This window comes from Triturus cristatus, chromosome 7 (genome assembly GCF_964204655.1).
Source record: "Triturus cristatus chromosome 7, aTriCri1.1, whole genome shotgun sequence".
In the NCBI taxonomy this organism is placed as follows: Eukaryota; Metazoa; Chordata; class Amphibia; order Caudata; family Salamandridae; genus Triturus; species Triturus cristatus.
In genome coordinates this window covers 113182596-113196420 of record NC_140590.1, presented here as the reverse complement: position 1 = coordinate 113196420, position 13825 = coordinate 113182596, and the positions used below count along the sequence as shown (strand labels likewise).

The following is a 13825-nucleotide window of genomic DNA, read 5'->3' as shown; positions in this document are numbered from 1 at the left end:
GCGTGCTCCCATTCGTGCCTTCCTGATCCTTGGGACCTTCACCAAATGTGTCCCGGTGGATCTCAGTTGTCTTCCTGTTTCGTAAGGAATCATAAGGTCATTGAGGTACAATGGACACCTGCCCTGCAAGATTCGATGCCCAATGTAGTGCCTTAAATGTGATTCGTTTCTGGATAGGTAACCAATGTAATGTCTTTAGTGCATTCTTTGAGGATGCTTTCCTTGGCAGATTCAAAACCAGACAAGCATTGAGGAGCTGCTGGTTGCTGAGGTGGTCAGTGATTTGTTTCTCTTAGGTCTTTGCCTGGTATGGTAGGAGGGAGATGAGTCTCTAGTTGGAAAGCTTGGCTGGATCAGAGGAGGGTTTCTTGAGTGGGAGCATGATGGTGGCAGAGGTATACAAAGATATGGATGTAAACAAAGAGCAGGCAGCAGCAATCGGCAAGTGTGCCTGCACATTGGCAAGCAATTAACAGCAGGTACTTCCTCGATAGATGGTTTAACATGGTTCACACCCAGTGCAAGCAGTAAGGATTAGTTAGTAGCGTGTTGTCTATGCTCGATAAAAATGACTGTTTACTAACATGCTACACTCTCATCTTTCCAATACATTTTTATGGACAAAGTACATTGGTCTGCTATTGAAGCCAAAGAGAGTGACGTCACAGCTCAACATGTTACAAAGTCAAAATGTGCACTATCACCGTTGTTACTAACATCATTTTACCAAAATGACAACACAGGTAACACAACTCACAGGCAGGCTGTTGTTCATTAGGTGTGTTTGTTTTCATTTAGAGATGTGTAGCTCACACAATAGAAACTAAATGGCGCCTGGGCGCAAGCCCGCTGCCTGCTCTCACGCGCACAGAGCAGAAAGCCTGCCTTATCCGTGAAGACATCGAGATCGTGCAACGTGGGGAGATTTCGCACTTCTCTGGAAACCCACAGGCTCTTTCCTGCAAGACTTGCGCACTCTCGTGAGATCTGCATTTCTTATCAGATGAGCGCTCTCTAAAGTTAGCAGAACAGCATCTGTCTTTTCAGAGAGGATGTCCGTGGACCGTAGAGGGCAAGACACCGCGAGTACTCTTCGCCTGCGTCCTGCGTGCCAGGTACGTCATTGAATGTATTACTTGCACGGCTGAGTGCAACTGTGCTCCGATTGAAAGTGTCATTTTTGTTCACAATCAAAAGGACGCCCCTCCTCGTTGTTTTCTTGGACGATGAAGTTTTAAAGTATGTACCCCTATTTGAGACGCTCATTAACTGTGGATTTTCAAAGCGTGTTTATAGTCAAAACAACGCCTTTAATTTATTTTTGAGCAACTTGTTCATTCTTCCAGCAAAGTTGGGTGGAACCATGTACGCCTTGCACTTTTTAAGACTGCAACGTTTATGCCCTTCACGAGTTTCCATAGACTTTTCGGCAAAAACTGTTTTGTGCCACAATATCTGATGCACTGGGCCTATTAATATACACGCCCAGTGTTTTGCAGGAACGTCTATGAAATGTAGGTTTTGAGAGAAAATTCTCACACAAAAATGTACCCTTTTTATGCTTCATCCCTGCCAATATTACCCTGCCAAATTTGTGACGTTTGTAAAGTTGTTTTTTTTAAACCCACCATGTTTCCGAATTTCTATAGGTGTAAATGAAAAGGTTGCAGTGTCTGCAGATGTTAGGAATAGTAGCAGTTAGTAATTAACGATTGACATTGTCCTGACCTCCAAAATATGTGTTAATCGAGTGGATCACAATGTACGTCACTACACAGAATAAACCTATGAAACGGGCCTGAAACTGTTGTACTGTGTAGAACTTCAGCGCCTTGACTTCGACAGTTGGAGCAATCTTCTGTGTGTACATGGACCATCCACTCATTCAAGACAGACCCTCCCCCCTCCCTTTTGCTAGTTTTTGCTTCCCACTTATTATTAGCCTTTATTATTGTAAGGCAAACTCCTTTCCCATCCCCGCTCAACATATGCTCCTTTACTGCTCCTCGTCAAGCTCTGTGACTGACTGGCAGGCCTCCATGTATGTCAGCCAGTGGGCGAAGTGGGCGGGATCGGAAGGGCACGGCGTGCCCCTACTTTGTCAATTTTATGCAATCCGTTCCCCTACTTTTCTGTTTTTAGCAATGCGTCCCAGGACGGCAGAAATAGCGAAAGCCTTAGATAAAGTTCGACCCTTCGTGGCTGTTCGAGGACGGGCGGGGTGGGCAGAGAAGGAAAAGGACAATGTCCGCTTCCGCTCTGCCGCTGGCAGCTGCCCCCATCTCTCTCACGTCGTTCCCTTATTGCCTCTCTTTCTGTCTTTTCAGTTGATGAAAACCGTGACTTCAAAAAACGGCTCTAGGCCCTCTCTTTCCTCTACTTGTTCCCCTGTGAAATGGATCCAAAAAAGAAAGAAACATTTTCGCTGCAAATGTCTGTAATGTATTGAAGACGCTTCTCATAAAGAATTTAGGGGCATATCAGCAAGGTGAGGCGATTTATCGCCTAATTTGCAAGCTCACGAACGCGTGAAAACTTGTGTTAGCGTAGGAATTCCTAACGCCCAGCTTTGCATCTCTAATGAGATGCAAAGTGGGTGTTCCAGACATGACATGACTGGAGAAATGTCGCTAAGCGACATTTCTCCTATCATCAAGCCCCACTCTATGAAGCATGGCGGCAAGAAAAGTAGCGGTAACCCCTGTTATCACTACTTTCCTTACGCCTGCTTCAGGACTGACTTAGCCATGATATCCTATGGAAGGTGGATATCATGGCTAAGTTTGTGAGTCCCTATCATCAAGCTAACGCCACATTGCTCGAGATTATCGCTGGATTTCCAGCGATAATCTCACGTTAGGCAGTCAGCGTGAGGATTTTATCGCTTTTGAGATAAGCGTTGCTAATAGCACGCTATCTCAGCGATAGAAATCCACGCTAGCCAGCAATAATTATCCTAGCGCTAAGTGCGCTTAGCGATAATTATCGCCGTAGTTCTTTATTTGTAGGCTGAAGATAAACTGCGGGTACCAAGGGCCCAGGAGCATGAAGACCGATAGAGTTCAAACAGACACAACAGAGTTCTGAAACTAGAACATGAAGGGAGCCAATAGCCTTACTAATTCCAATTTAAATAACAATAGACCTAACAGAGAAGAAATACTGACATAGCATGCCTCAATGTCTTTTTCTGACATTTTGCTAGTCCAAAGGGCAGCCTCAGGGCGGAGAGAACAAATGTTAAAAATAGGAAAAATAAATAAATAAAGCAAGTCAGAGTGGTCGCAAAGTGGCCAGATTGGTTTTATTCAAACCAAAACACATTAGGACCCCTTTACAGAGTTTGCCAGAGAAGCCCCACTTTTGTTTTGTCATCTTTCTTTAAACAACTCAACATATTTACAAAGAAGTGAGAGAGCTCAGCGTTAACCTTCTTGGCTTAACGCCACGCTCCGCCACTTCTGAAATGCAGGACTGTACCAAATTTACTACAATATGGTGCAGCCCTGCGTTTCCCCCTGTGCTGGTGAAAATTTCAGCTGCCTAGCGCCAACGCAGTCACTCTTGCACCATAGTGCAAGGGTGCCTGCGTTGTGGCGGAATGATTGTGCATAATGTGCATAAAGGCGCCCCTTCCTGCACATAAACAATCTTAAATGTCGATTTGTAACTTCAATGTGTGTTGCTTTGTGCAGCACATATAGAAGTTGCAACTCGTCATTTTTTTAAATGACTGTTTATGTGCTGGAAGGGACACCTTAATGTACATAAACAATCATGCATGGTGTTTGCTGTTTTTATGTGTGCTGCATGTGTGCTGCACAATGCAGCACACATAAAAACAGCAAAAACCAGGAGAAATAATTTCTCCTTGTTACGCCCTGTTAAGACCACGTTGTTCCTGCTTACATTTCACATGCTTTACTTAATCTTGCATTCCCTAGGAGTGTTTGCTTTTTCCAAGATGTCATTACTTTTTTTTCAGGCAGTATATTACTCGTCTAGTGCATAATTTGAATTGAGTCGCATCCAGGTGTTTATAGCGCAGCACAATTGGGTTATAGCTGAAGGCAGTGCGAGTTTGGAATGGTGTTTAGTGGGGAGAGGATGTGGCACTATGGCCAGAGCAGCTGAATTTGCACCTGGGGAACCAGGTTCAGCTTTCATGACCAGGCCCTCAGACCACTCTCCTGAGGAAGCACATTCCCATGCTTGACTTTAGAAGGCCCAGCTAGACTGTAGAAGCCATGGGAGCACCAGCAGGTGGACCCTACCAGTGGCAAGTGTGGGTTAACCTTGATGGCCTGTCCACCACAATCCATGCTGAAGATCATCTCCAGTCTTGCCGGCAGGCTTACGAAGCAGCACACCCCAGAGTCACAGTGACTCTGTCACTGAGGTCACAGGACCCTTGAGGCCAGTCCGCCTCCCCATTGGGATCTCAATTGGCCTTGTTTCAGAAGTACTAGGGCAACTCACCAGGGATTGGCAATGCAGGATTTTCACGCACACTAAACTAAGTTTGCAAACTTCACAGCCTCTCTGCTCCATGCACAAGCACTTTTAACATGTGCTGCCTGCTTTGGGGTCAATAGAATTATGCAGCGAGAGAACAAAATTATGCCACAGTGTTGACTAAATTATGCAGCAAACAAAAAGGCCGCAGCGTAAGGCGGTATATTTTTATGATTCTTCATTATTTTGACATTTTTATACATATTAAAAGTCTCTGTAAATATTTTGCCTCATTAGTACCAGTGTAACAGTCAAATGCAGCAGTGAGAAAGGTCACCGGTCAACCTTTGCAAAGGGCCCTCCACTATGCAGCAACACAAGTCAAATTATTTAGTAACTTTTGATCCATTTGAGCTACAAACAATGTATTAGTTAAAATCATCAGATTATGCAGCAGATGATGTATTATGTGGCAAATATGGCAGAGCCATAATTAGGTGGAAAACATTTGCAAACTGGGATATGTTGTCATTCATGTTTGAACTGCTCTTGTGGAAAAATGGAGAAGTGCTGATGCCAGAAACTGCATAGCTCGGATACAAACGGCTTGTGGTTCCACTTTTAAGCGTATTTGGGACATTCTGTGGATGGAAGCGTATCCCACTTTGTGAATGTATTTTAATGTCAATAGCTCACACTAAAACTTAAATGAACGCATATCCATTGGTTGAATTAAATAATGTAATAAGTTGTAACTGGTCAGTGAAATACCAAACAAATACTAAAAACTGGGATGTTTAGCTCTTTCTTGCCACACCTCTGACTCTGCCCACTGACCCAGTCCACAGGTTATTCCCGCCCTCTGATTCTCCACCCACAGTTCCCCTACTTTTTTTTCCCCACTTCGCCCACTGATGTCAGCAGTAACTAACACTCACAGACTCGTTTCAATAAGACATCCAAAGCAGGTGCCATCCGCGGCAGCAGTGTAAACTCGCCCCACAGCAACAGCACCTTTCAACCAATCAGTCGCCGGCTCTACGTCACCTCTCTGGATTCTGACCATTGAGCGAAGAGCTGCAGCAGGGCCAAGGAAGCCATAGTTATGGGACAGAGGGAAGTTAGGTGGCGGGAAAGTAGAAGTTACAGGGAATGGAAAAGGGAGGCAACGGGCTGTCATGGGTTAGGATGACGTGGCATGTGATGCAGGGCAGGCAAAGGGGATCATGGCAGTGGAAGGACAGTGAGGCGAGTAAACACCACCTATGGGGTACAGTAGGAGCACACATGCAAGTTGGCACGTGAGAGCACTGGGCCCAGGGGCAGCATGGCTTAGGAAAAACAGTGGGGGCGGGGACACATGGAAGATCATGGGTCCAGAAGGATACAAATGGGGGCACAGGAGGTATCGGGGTGAGGTAGGTAAAGGTGGAACAGAAGGGAACAGTTTGTGTCCTTTCCAGCACACTTTATTATATGGCAATATGGATGTATAGGTAATTATATAGGGCACACCTGCATGGGGAGTCATGGAATGGTGTACATCATGAGGGCGTTGAGAGACGATAAAAGATCTTGTAAATCAAGTAAGAATTTACAGCTTTTAAATACGCTAATAAAATACATTTAAGTTTTTTCCATTTGCACAGGAGAATGAGTAATTTACCCAGGATGACACAATTGTCAGTCAAGCTTGAAGTTTAGCATTCTAACAGAGATCCCTAATCAGCAGCATGAACAATGCCCACCTTCTCCAAACCCATCACAGTCTTAAATCTTTGCAAAGGATGTGTCTCCATTGACACATAACTTCCGCTTTCCATGGCTAACAGGAAGGACATTTTTTTAAATTTCCTTTCTGCTGTATGGCACAACATTCATACTTACTCTACCTTTTCATAATTGCAGTCAGTAGGATGCCATCACTCTAACAAACGTACCCTACTGAGTGCTGCACAGTTGGTCACACATTAGTGGGCAGCCATAACTTATTGGTTAGATAGCCTAAAGGATGATGCCTTGGGCAGATGAAATGTGACCTTCTGGACCTATCAGCAGCCTTCGACACCGCACCCTAATAGCACGCCTCCATGACGCCGGAATCCAAGAGAAGGCCCTGGCCTGGACCACATCCTTCCTCTCCTGCAGAACCCAGAGCGTCCGCCTCCCACCCTTCCGCTCCAAGACCACCGAGATCATCTGCGGCGTCCCACAGGGATCTTCCCTCAGCCCGACACTCTTCAATATGTACATGGCACCACTCGCCCACGTCGCACGACAACACAACCTCAACATCATCTCCTACACCGACGACACCCGGCTGATCATATCCCTCACCGAAGACCCCCACAACGCCAAAACCAACCTCCACAGAGGAATGAAGGCCGTCGCCGAATGGATGAAGGACAGCAGGCTGAAACTGAACTCACACAAGACGGAGGTCCTCATCCTCGGCCCCACCCCATCAGCCTGGGACAACTCCTGGTGGCCAACAGCACTAGGAACAGCCCCAGAACCCACCGACCATGCACGCAACCTGGGGATCATCCTCGACTCCGCCCTCTCCATGACCAAGCAAGTCAACGCCGTCTCCGCGTCCTGCTTCAACACCCTCCGAATGCTCCGCAGGATCTTCAAATGGATCCCCTCCGACACGAGAAAAACCGTCACCCAGGCCCTCGTCACCAGCAGACTGGACTACGGGAACGCCCTCTACGCAGGAACAACAACCAAGCTCCTGAGACGGCTGCAACGCATCCAGAACGCCTCAGCGCGACTGATCCTGGGCATCCCCCGACGCATCCACATCACACCCCACCTGAGAGGCCTGCACTGGCTCCCCGTCAACAAGAGGATCACCTTCAAACTCCTCATCCACGCCCACAAAGCCCTACACAACGCCAGACTAGCATACCTCAACAACCGACTCAGCTTCAACACCCCCACCCGCAGCCTCCACTCTGCCAGCCTTGCCCTCGCCACAGTTCCCCGCATCCGGAAAACAACCGCCGCCGGCAGATCCTTTTCCTACCTCGCCGCCAAGACCTGGAACACTCTCCCTACCAATCTACGACAGACCCAAGACCTGCTGACCTTCAGAAGATTCCTCAAGACCTGGCTCTTCGATCAGTAGCAGCCCCATGCGCCTTGAGACCCTCACGGGTATGTAGCGCGCTGTACAAATGTACTGATTGATTGATTGATTGATTGAAATGTGTGCCACTGAGGCAGATAATAGAGGATATGCCCCTGGCAGGTCTGAAATTGAAAAATCCCCGTACTGTGTTATCAGTTCTCAGCCAGAGAGATACACCCTCAGATATAGAAAAGCACAGAGGTGGTTTAAGGGAGTTTCCTGACAGAAAAACAATGTTGACGCCCTTGTTGTGAGGGAGTGGGGCTGGCCACTCACTAACCACCACCCTTCGTCCATCCATCAAAAGGTATAAAGAGTGATAGGCTTAGCCTAACCACCCGAGATCTTTCCTTTAAGCTACGCACAGCTTACCTATTTTACTGTTTAAAAGAGTAGAGAGATATCTCAAACCTTAGACGCTGATGCTTCAAGGTAGATTTACCTTCAACTGACTGAGAAATTTAGGTTTAAGGTTCAGATAGCAGTACTATTTCTCACATTACATCGAGCTTACTGCTATCTGCTTTAAAATGTAGATGCTTACCTCCTGTGCCAATAACCTTCTCACAGACAACAACGCAATGTCTCAGGTAACTAAGTATTTACAAGGATGGGCCTGAGTCACCTGTGTGCCCAGACATCATATACATGCTCTGGCCTCAGACAGGCGGGCTATCTCACAGGCTCAGCCCTGAGCAACAGGTACATCCCTCAGGATACACAGGTCTGACTGCTCGAGACCTTAGACAGGAGGTTTGCGCCGCAGGTTATCCGGAACAGCATGCTCTGGAGAAAGACAGCTGAAGTGTCCACCAATAGATTCAGCACCCATAGGTCTCACACATCAGCCAACTGTGTTACACAGATCTAACAGGCGATAGTGTTAGTCAGAAACACTTTGTCTCGAGTTATACTTCTCTTGCAGGCCACATGGAAAAAGTGCATCTCCTATACATAAAGCATGCTGGCCTCACAAACCAGATCTACCCTTCAGGTAGCACAGAACATACATGATTTGGTTAAACCGCAGAGCGGTCCCTCAGACCTTACAGATTATATGCTCATATACAAGTGTTAAATCTGGTGGTGGGATTTTAGTCTTCTGGAATGGGTGGAATGTAGAGGTGTTGAGGCGCTTTTAGCGTTCACTGATGGAAAGAGTTTAGGGCTGTTGAAGGTTTTAAATGTTCAGTGACTGGTAAAGTCAAAAGGTGGTGAAGGGTGTTTAGAGTTCAGGACTGGGTGGAGTTTTGGTGTGGTAAGGTGGTTAGGAGTCCGGGATGGGTGGAGTTTGTGGGCAGAAACAGTTTTATGGTACAGGAATGGATAAAGATACGGGCTATGAGGGGTTTTGGTGGCTATGGATAGGTTGTGTTTAAGGTTGGTGAGACTTTTTAAGGGTTAAGGTAGAGTTTACTGGTGGCAAGGGGTTTTATGGGTTTGGGCTTGGGTGGGGCTAAGTTATAAAAAGGCTTTTCCGAGTTTAAGACTGAGTAGAATTTAGGAATAGTGAAGCCCTTAGGGTGTAGGAATTAGGGAAATTTAGGGAGGGTTGAAAGGGCTTTTAGGTTTCAGGGATGGGCTGAGATTAGTATTAAACTTTGTTGTGGTGAGGGGGTTTATATGCATGAGCGAGTTTAGGGCTAGAAAGGGCTATTGGGGTTGAGGGATGGTTGCAGTTTAGGGGTCAAGGATGGGTGAAGTTTAAGTGTGGTGAGGGATTGTTAGTGGCCAGGTATAAATTGTATTTAGGGGTTGTGGGCAGGTGAGTAGGGTATGGTGCTTAGGAGTGATTAGGGGTTAGCAAATTAAACGCATCCAAAGTATTTGTTTGACACAGTAAAATATTGATCGGACCGCTTGTTGATTGAACGTACAAAATGTCCTTTTTGTTGATGGTTATTGGGAGTATTGCCACGCATGTATAGTTATTAAGGAGTTTGAATATAACTGTCACAGCATTTTGTGTGCATTGGTGCTTAAATAGGTTGTTTTCATTTCTATGATCCTTTGTTTTCGTTATGGCGAAAAATAACATCAAAGTTGCGGCTAAAGGGGGCTCGGGTACCTTGGATGCTTTCCTGAAGAAAGCTGAAACTGTTGTTGCCAGAGAAATCGAAATTGTAGAGAGGAGACTTTCTTTGGAACCAGTTTTATTGGCTAATCTTGGATCTCAATTGGATGTGCCTAATACTGTCATTGACGCGAGGCTGGCTAGTTGCCCATCTTTTGTAGAGCCTGCGTCAGCAGCTAGCGATGCTGCTGTTCTATCTGCGTTAGATTGTACTGGTAGTCCTCTTCTCTCACCTCGAGCTACTCGTTCTGGTCAATCTCGAGTATCTCTGGGCTCTACTACTAATAAAGGTAAAAGAAAAGCGATTAAGGGCCCTATTGGAATTCGTCAAAAAGTAAAACATTCTAGGAATGTAAAGACTTCTAATGACCTAGTCCCTCAGGATTTTACGTTGGCTCCCCTGCCACAGGGGAACAAGACCCTTGGGGTAGAGGCTAATATTGCTCAGGTTTCTGTCATTTCTACTGGTTTTAATCTGACTGAAATTCTAAAGCTTATGGATGAGCAATTGAAGGCTTCTCTGTTGCCGGTTTTGAATAGACTTGATAAAATTGACGATAGACTCACTTTGATTGAGCGGCATATAGCTGGTCAGGAAACTGCATTTTCAAACCGTAATTTACTGGAGAGACCCACCTTATCGGGAGCTATTTCCAGAGTATCCGATTTAGCTGATTCTATGATATCCACTGCTGTAGGTGCCACCAACCTACCCGCAGTGGTTGCTGAACCACCTGGGGGTGTTATCGTGAGACCTCGGGATATGTCAAGGAGAGTAAGTCTGCCCCCTACACAGGTAATTAAAGAATACCCTCTCCATCTGCCACCAGAGGCTTGTCCTTATACTGTCATTCTGGCAAATGTCCCAGCACTTATTGACGGGAAGGAAGAGAATTGGTCCTCTTTGAGGAACAAAGCTCTACATTTTTTAGCTGGAAAGACAGTTTTGGGGAGACACCTCTTTGAGTGCTTTAAAATGGTAAGAAGGGTCCCCTGGGTTGGGAAGTTAAATAAGACTCTTAAGGGTGACTGTGTTGTCGTGAGTTTTAGCTCCCCTGAATTGGTAGCCAACATTTTTAGACAGGCAGGGACGCCTAGATTACATGAGGACTATGTGAATATCCTCCCATTGGGGTTTTTCTATCCACCTCATTTACAGAGATGGAGTGGGAACAGTGGTTCTAACGCTCAACCTGCCCCTCTGACCAGGACTCTGGCCCTTAGTAACAGATACGAGGCCCTTAGTTCTCTGGACATAAATGACTGACTTTATGTAGCTCATAATCAGTCTCCGGACATTGATCACAGTTGGTTGTATATGGTAGAAGAGGGAAATGTGATGCCTGCTAATTATAATATTGTTCTTTATGGTTCTGGTGACAGTCCCGCTACCCGTAAGACTTATTGGGACAACGGTTCTTCCCGGCCAACAATTAAGTCCACCCAAGATGTTCAGGTCAAGGCTCCCGCCAGTATACTTAATCATGTGCCTGTTAGGGCCCTTGTTAGTGAGGAGGTAGTGGACCTCTTTTCCCAACCATTGTCTATGGGAAATAGTGTAGTACAAGATAATGGTCTTGAGGAGGCAAATTTACCACCAAATAAGGTTACAACTTTGTCATGGAATATTGCTGGTTTGAGAACGAAAAGAGAAGATATATGCTGGAAGTCATTCCTCTCTACCTTTCACATAATTGCATTACAAGAGACGTGGGAGGCTAGTGATCCTTTTTACTTGGACGGGTTTCAGTCATTCATTAAATATGCTGTGTCCTCGTCTTCGGGGAGATCTAGGGGTGGTCTCTTGTTATTATTCAGTCTTAAGCTACTGTATAGCACAGAACTTGTTAAGACCAGTTCACCCAATATATTGGCGGTTAAAGTTGTAGGGGATAATCTTCCGTCAATATTGGTTGTGAATTTTTATAACTCATATACGAGGACGGATGAATTGGAGCATTTAAAGGCTTTGTCCACCTTTTTGGATGATTTTGATGCAAACAATGTTACACCTTATCATTTGTTATTGTTTGGCGATTTTAATATTCACATAAGCCAGTCTAATTGTTTTGGTAATTTTAACCAATTTTATTGCCCGCAGGAGGAAACCCACTTCGATCATTCAAAGGGTGGGATGTTTCTAGACAGCATTGTATCTGCCTTCAATTTATTTGTGCCAATGCAGAATTTATTATCTCCTGTTCCTACATTTACTGGCCAGGGCCACAACAGTATTATTGATCATATATTAATTTCCTGTACTCTGAAGGATCGGATAGGCTCCTTTTGTGTCACTCCAAATGCCCTAAGTGATCACAATCCCCTATCTTTGGAACTAATTATTAATGCTGTGATTAGGCCAAATTACATGACCTCAATTTCCAATTCAAACATAGTTCCTATTAAACAGGGAACACGTTTGAGATGGGATGTTATTACTCCGACTGATTTTCTAGACAAATTGTATCATACTAACTTGGAGGATTTTAATATCTGCGTAGCAACAGAATCTAAACCTGGGGATATTCTTGGTGCCTTTGAGAGAATAACTAACCAGATTATGGATAATCTAACTCTCGTCGGGAAACCAAGACCCAAGAAACATAAAAACTGGTTTGATCAGGCATGTAGTAGTGCGCATTCCGCTCTTCTACTGGCCCTAAAAGATGGTGCGAAAGATCCCAGCAGGATCGCGGAGGCAAGGAGATCCTTCAAAAAAACACTAAAGGCAAGAAAAATGTATCTAAAAAACATGGCATGGGAAGAATTATCTGACGCTAGTGTATTAAGAAGTAGTTCCCAATTTTGGAAAGTAATTAACAGCCCACTGTTTAATGAACTGGAAAATACTTCTAATGATTGTCTTATTTCCTCAGATAAATGGGTATCTCATTTTAGTGGGCTCTATTCTGAAATTTCAGAGCAGAATCCAGTAGATTTTGGGGATATTAATCAGCCAGCGAAAATTAATTTTAATGAGGCTGAAGTTCTGGACGCCATCGAGTCTATGGCAAAGGGCAAAGCACCTGGCCCCGATGGTGTTCCCGCAGACTTGTATAAGGCAGATTCAAAGTACTGGGCGAAACTTTTAACCTTAGTTTTTAATGCGGCAGCAAAGGAGGGTGTTCCTCGTTCTTGGGGCAAGGCCGTGATAGTACCAATATTTAAAAAAGGTGCTAGAGAGGATCCGGCATGCTATCGGCCTATTTCTCTCCTAGATTCGGCTATGAAAATAATGGGCAAAGTTGTCCTAGCAAGGTTAACAACTTGGCTGGAGGACAACTCTATTATCTCGGACCTCCAATATGGGTTCAGAAAGGGAAGGAGCACGGTGGGTCAATGCCTTAATCTGCATCTTATTATTGGGAAGTACACGATTGCGAAGCAGGGGGTCTTACACTTAGCATTTATGGACCTGTCTACTGCTTTCGATTTGGTAAATCGACAAAAATTATGGGCTTCCCTGGCAGTTATGGGTCTTGACCCTGTGCTGATTTCCTTTTTAGCACTAATACATGAAGATACTACTGCGGCGGTCCGTTATAATAAGGACGGGAATCTTTCTGAAGCCTGGCAGGTGAAGCGTGGGGTAAGACAGGGGTGCATTCTAGCGCCCCTGCTTTTCTCGCTCTATATTAACAACCTGGGGGATGTTTTGTCCTCATCTTGTAAAGACATACCAAGAGCAGGTACTATGTTGATTCCCGCTCTGTTGTATGAGGATGATACGGTCTTGCTGGCAAGAACTGCGAGAGGCCTTCAAGCCCTTTTAAATGGTTTTAACAATTTTATGGTCTCCTTGGACTTAGTAATAAACTTTAAAAAATCACATTCAATGACAATAGGAGATGGAGCTGCAAAAAAGGTCAAATTCTTCTGCCACGAGCAAGAGCTTACCAAAGTGCAGACCTTTCCATATTTGGGGGTCACCTTTGATGACAGAGGATCATGGGTTACTCAACGCGCTCAGAAACAGAACATTCTCGCTAGGGCTACAGGAGCCTTGTTGGGTTTTGCAAAACGGTTGGACTGCAAACCCTTGCCCGCGATTTTGAAAATATATAATGCTAAGTGCGTGCCCATGGCCCTGTATGGCAGTGAGGTCTGGGGCTATACGTCGCCAGTTGAAATTCAATTAATTGAGAATGCCTTTTTTCGGA

General features: G+C 45.2%; 1 protein-coding gene across 1 annotated transcript in view; it reads left to right on the top strand.

Annotated features, from left to right (window-relative positions):
• Nucleotides 1–1022: 1022 nt before the first annotated feature.
• Nucleotides 1023–13825, top strand: part of LOC146808962 (C3a anaphylatoxin chemotactic receptor-like) — a 97118-nt gene continuing 84315 nt past the window's right edge. Inside the window, exon 1 of the mRNA XM_085615762.1 lies at nucleotides 1023–1115. Within this exon, the coding sequence (XP_085471888.1) occupies nucleotides 1053–1115 (63 nt within the window). The 5' untranslated portion in view covers nucleotides 1023–1052. The remainder of the gene's footprint in view (nucleotides 1116–13825) is intronic.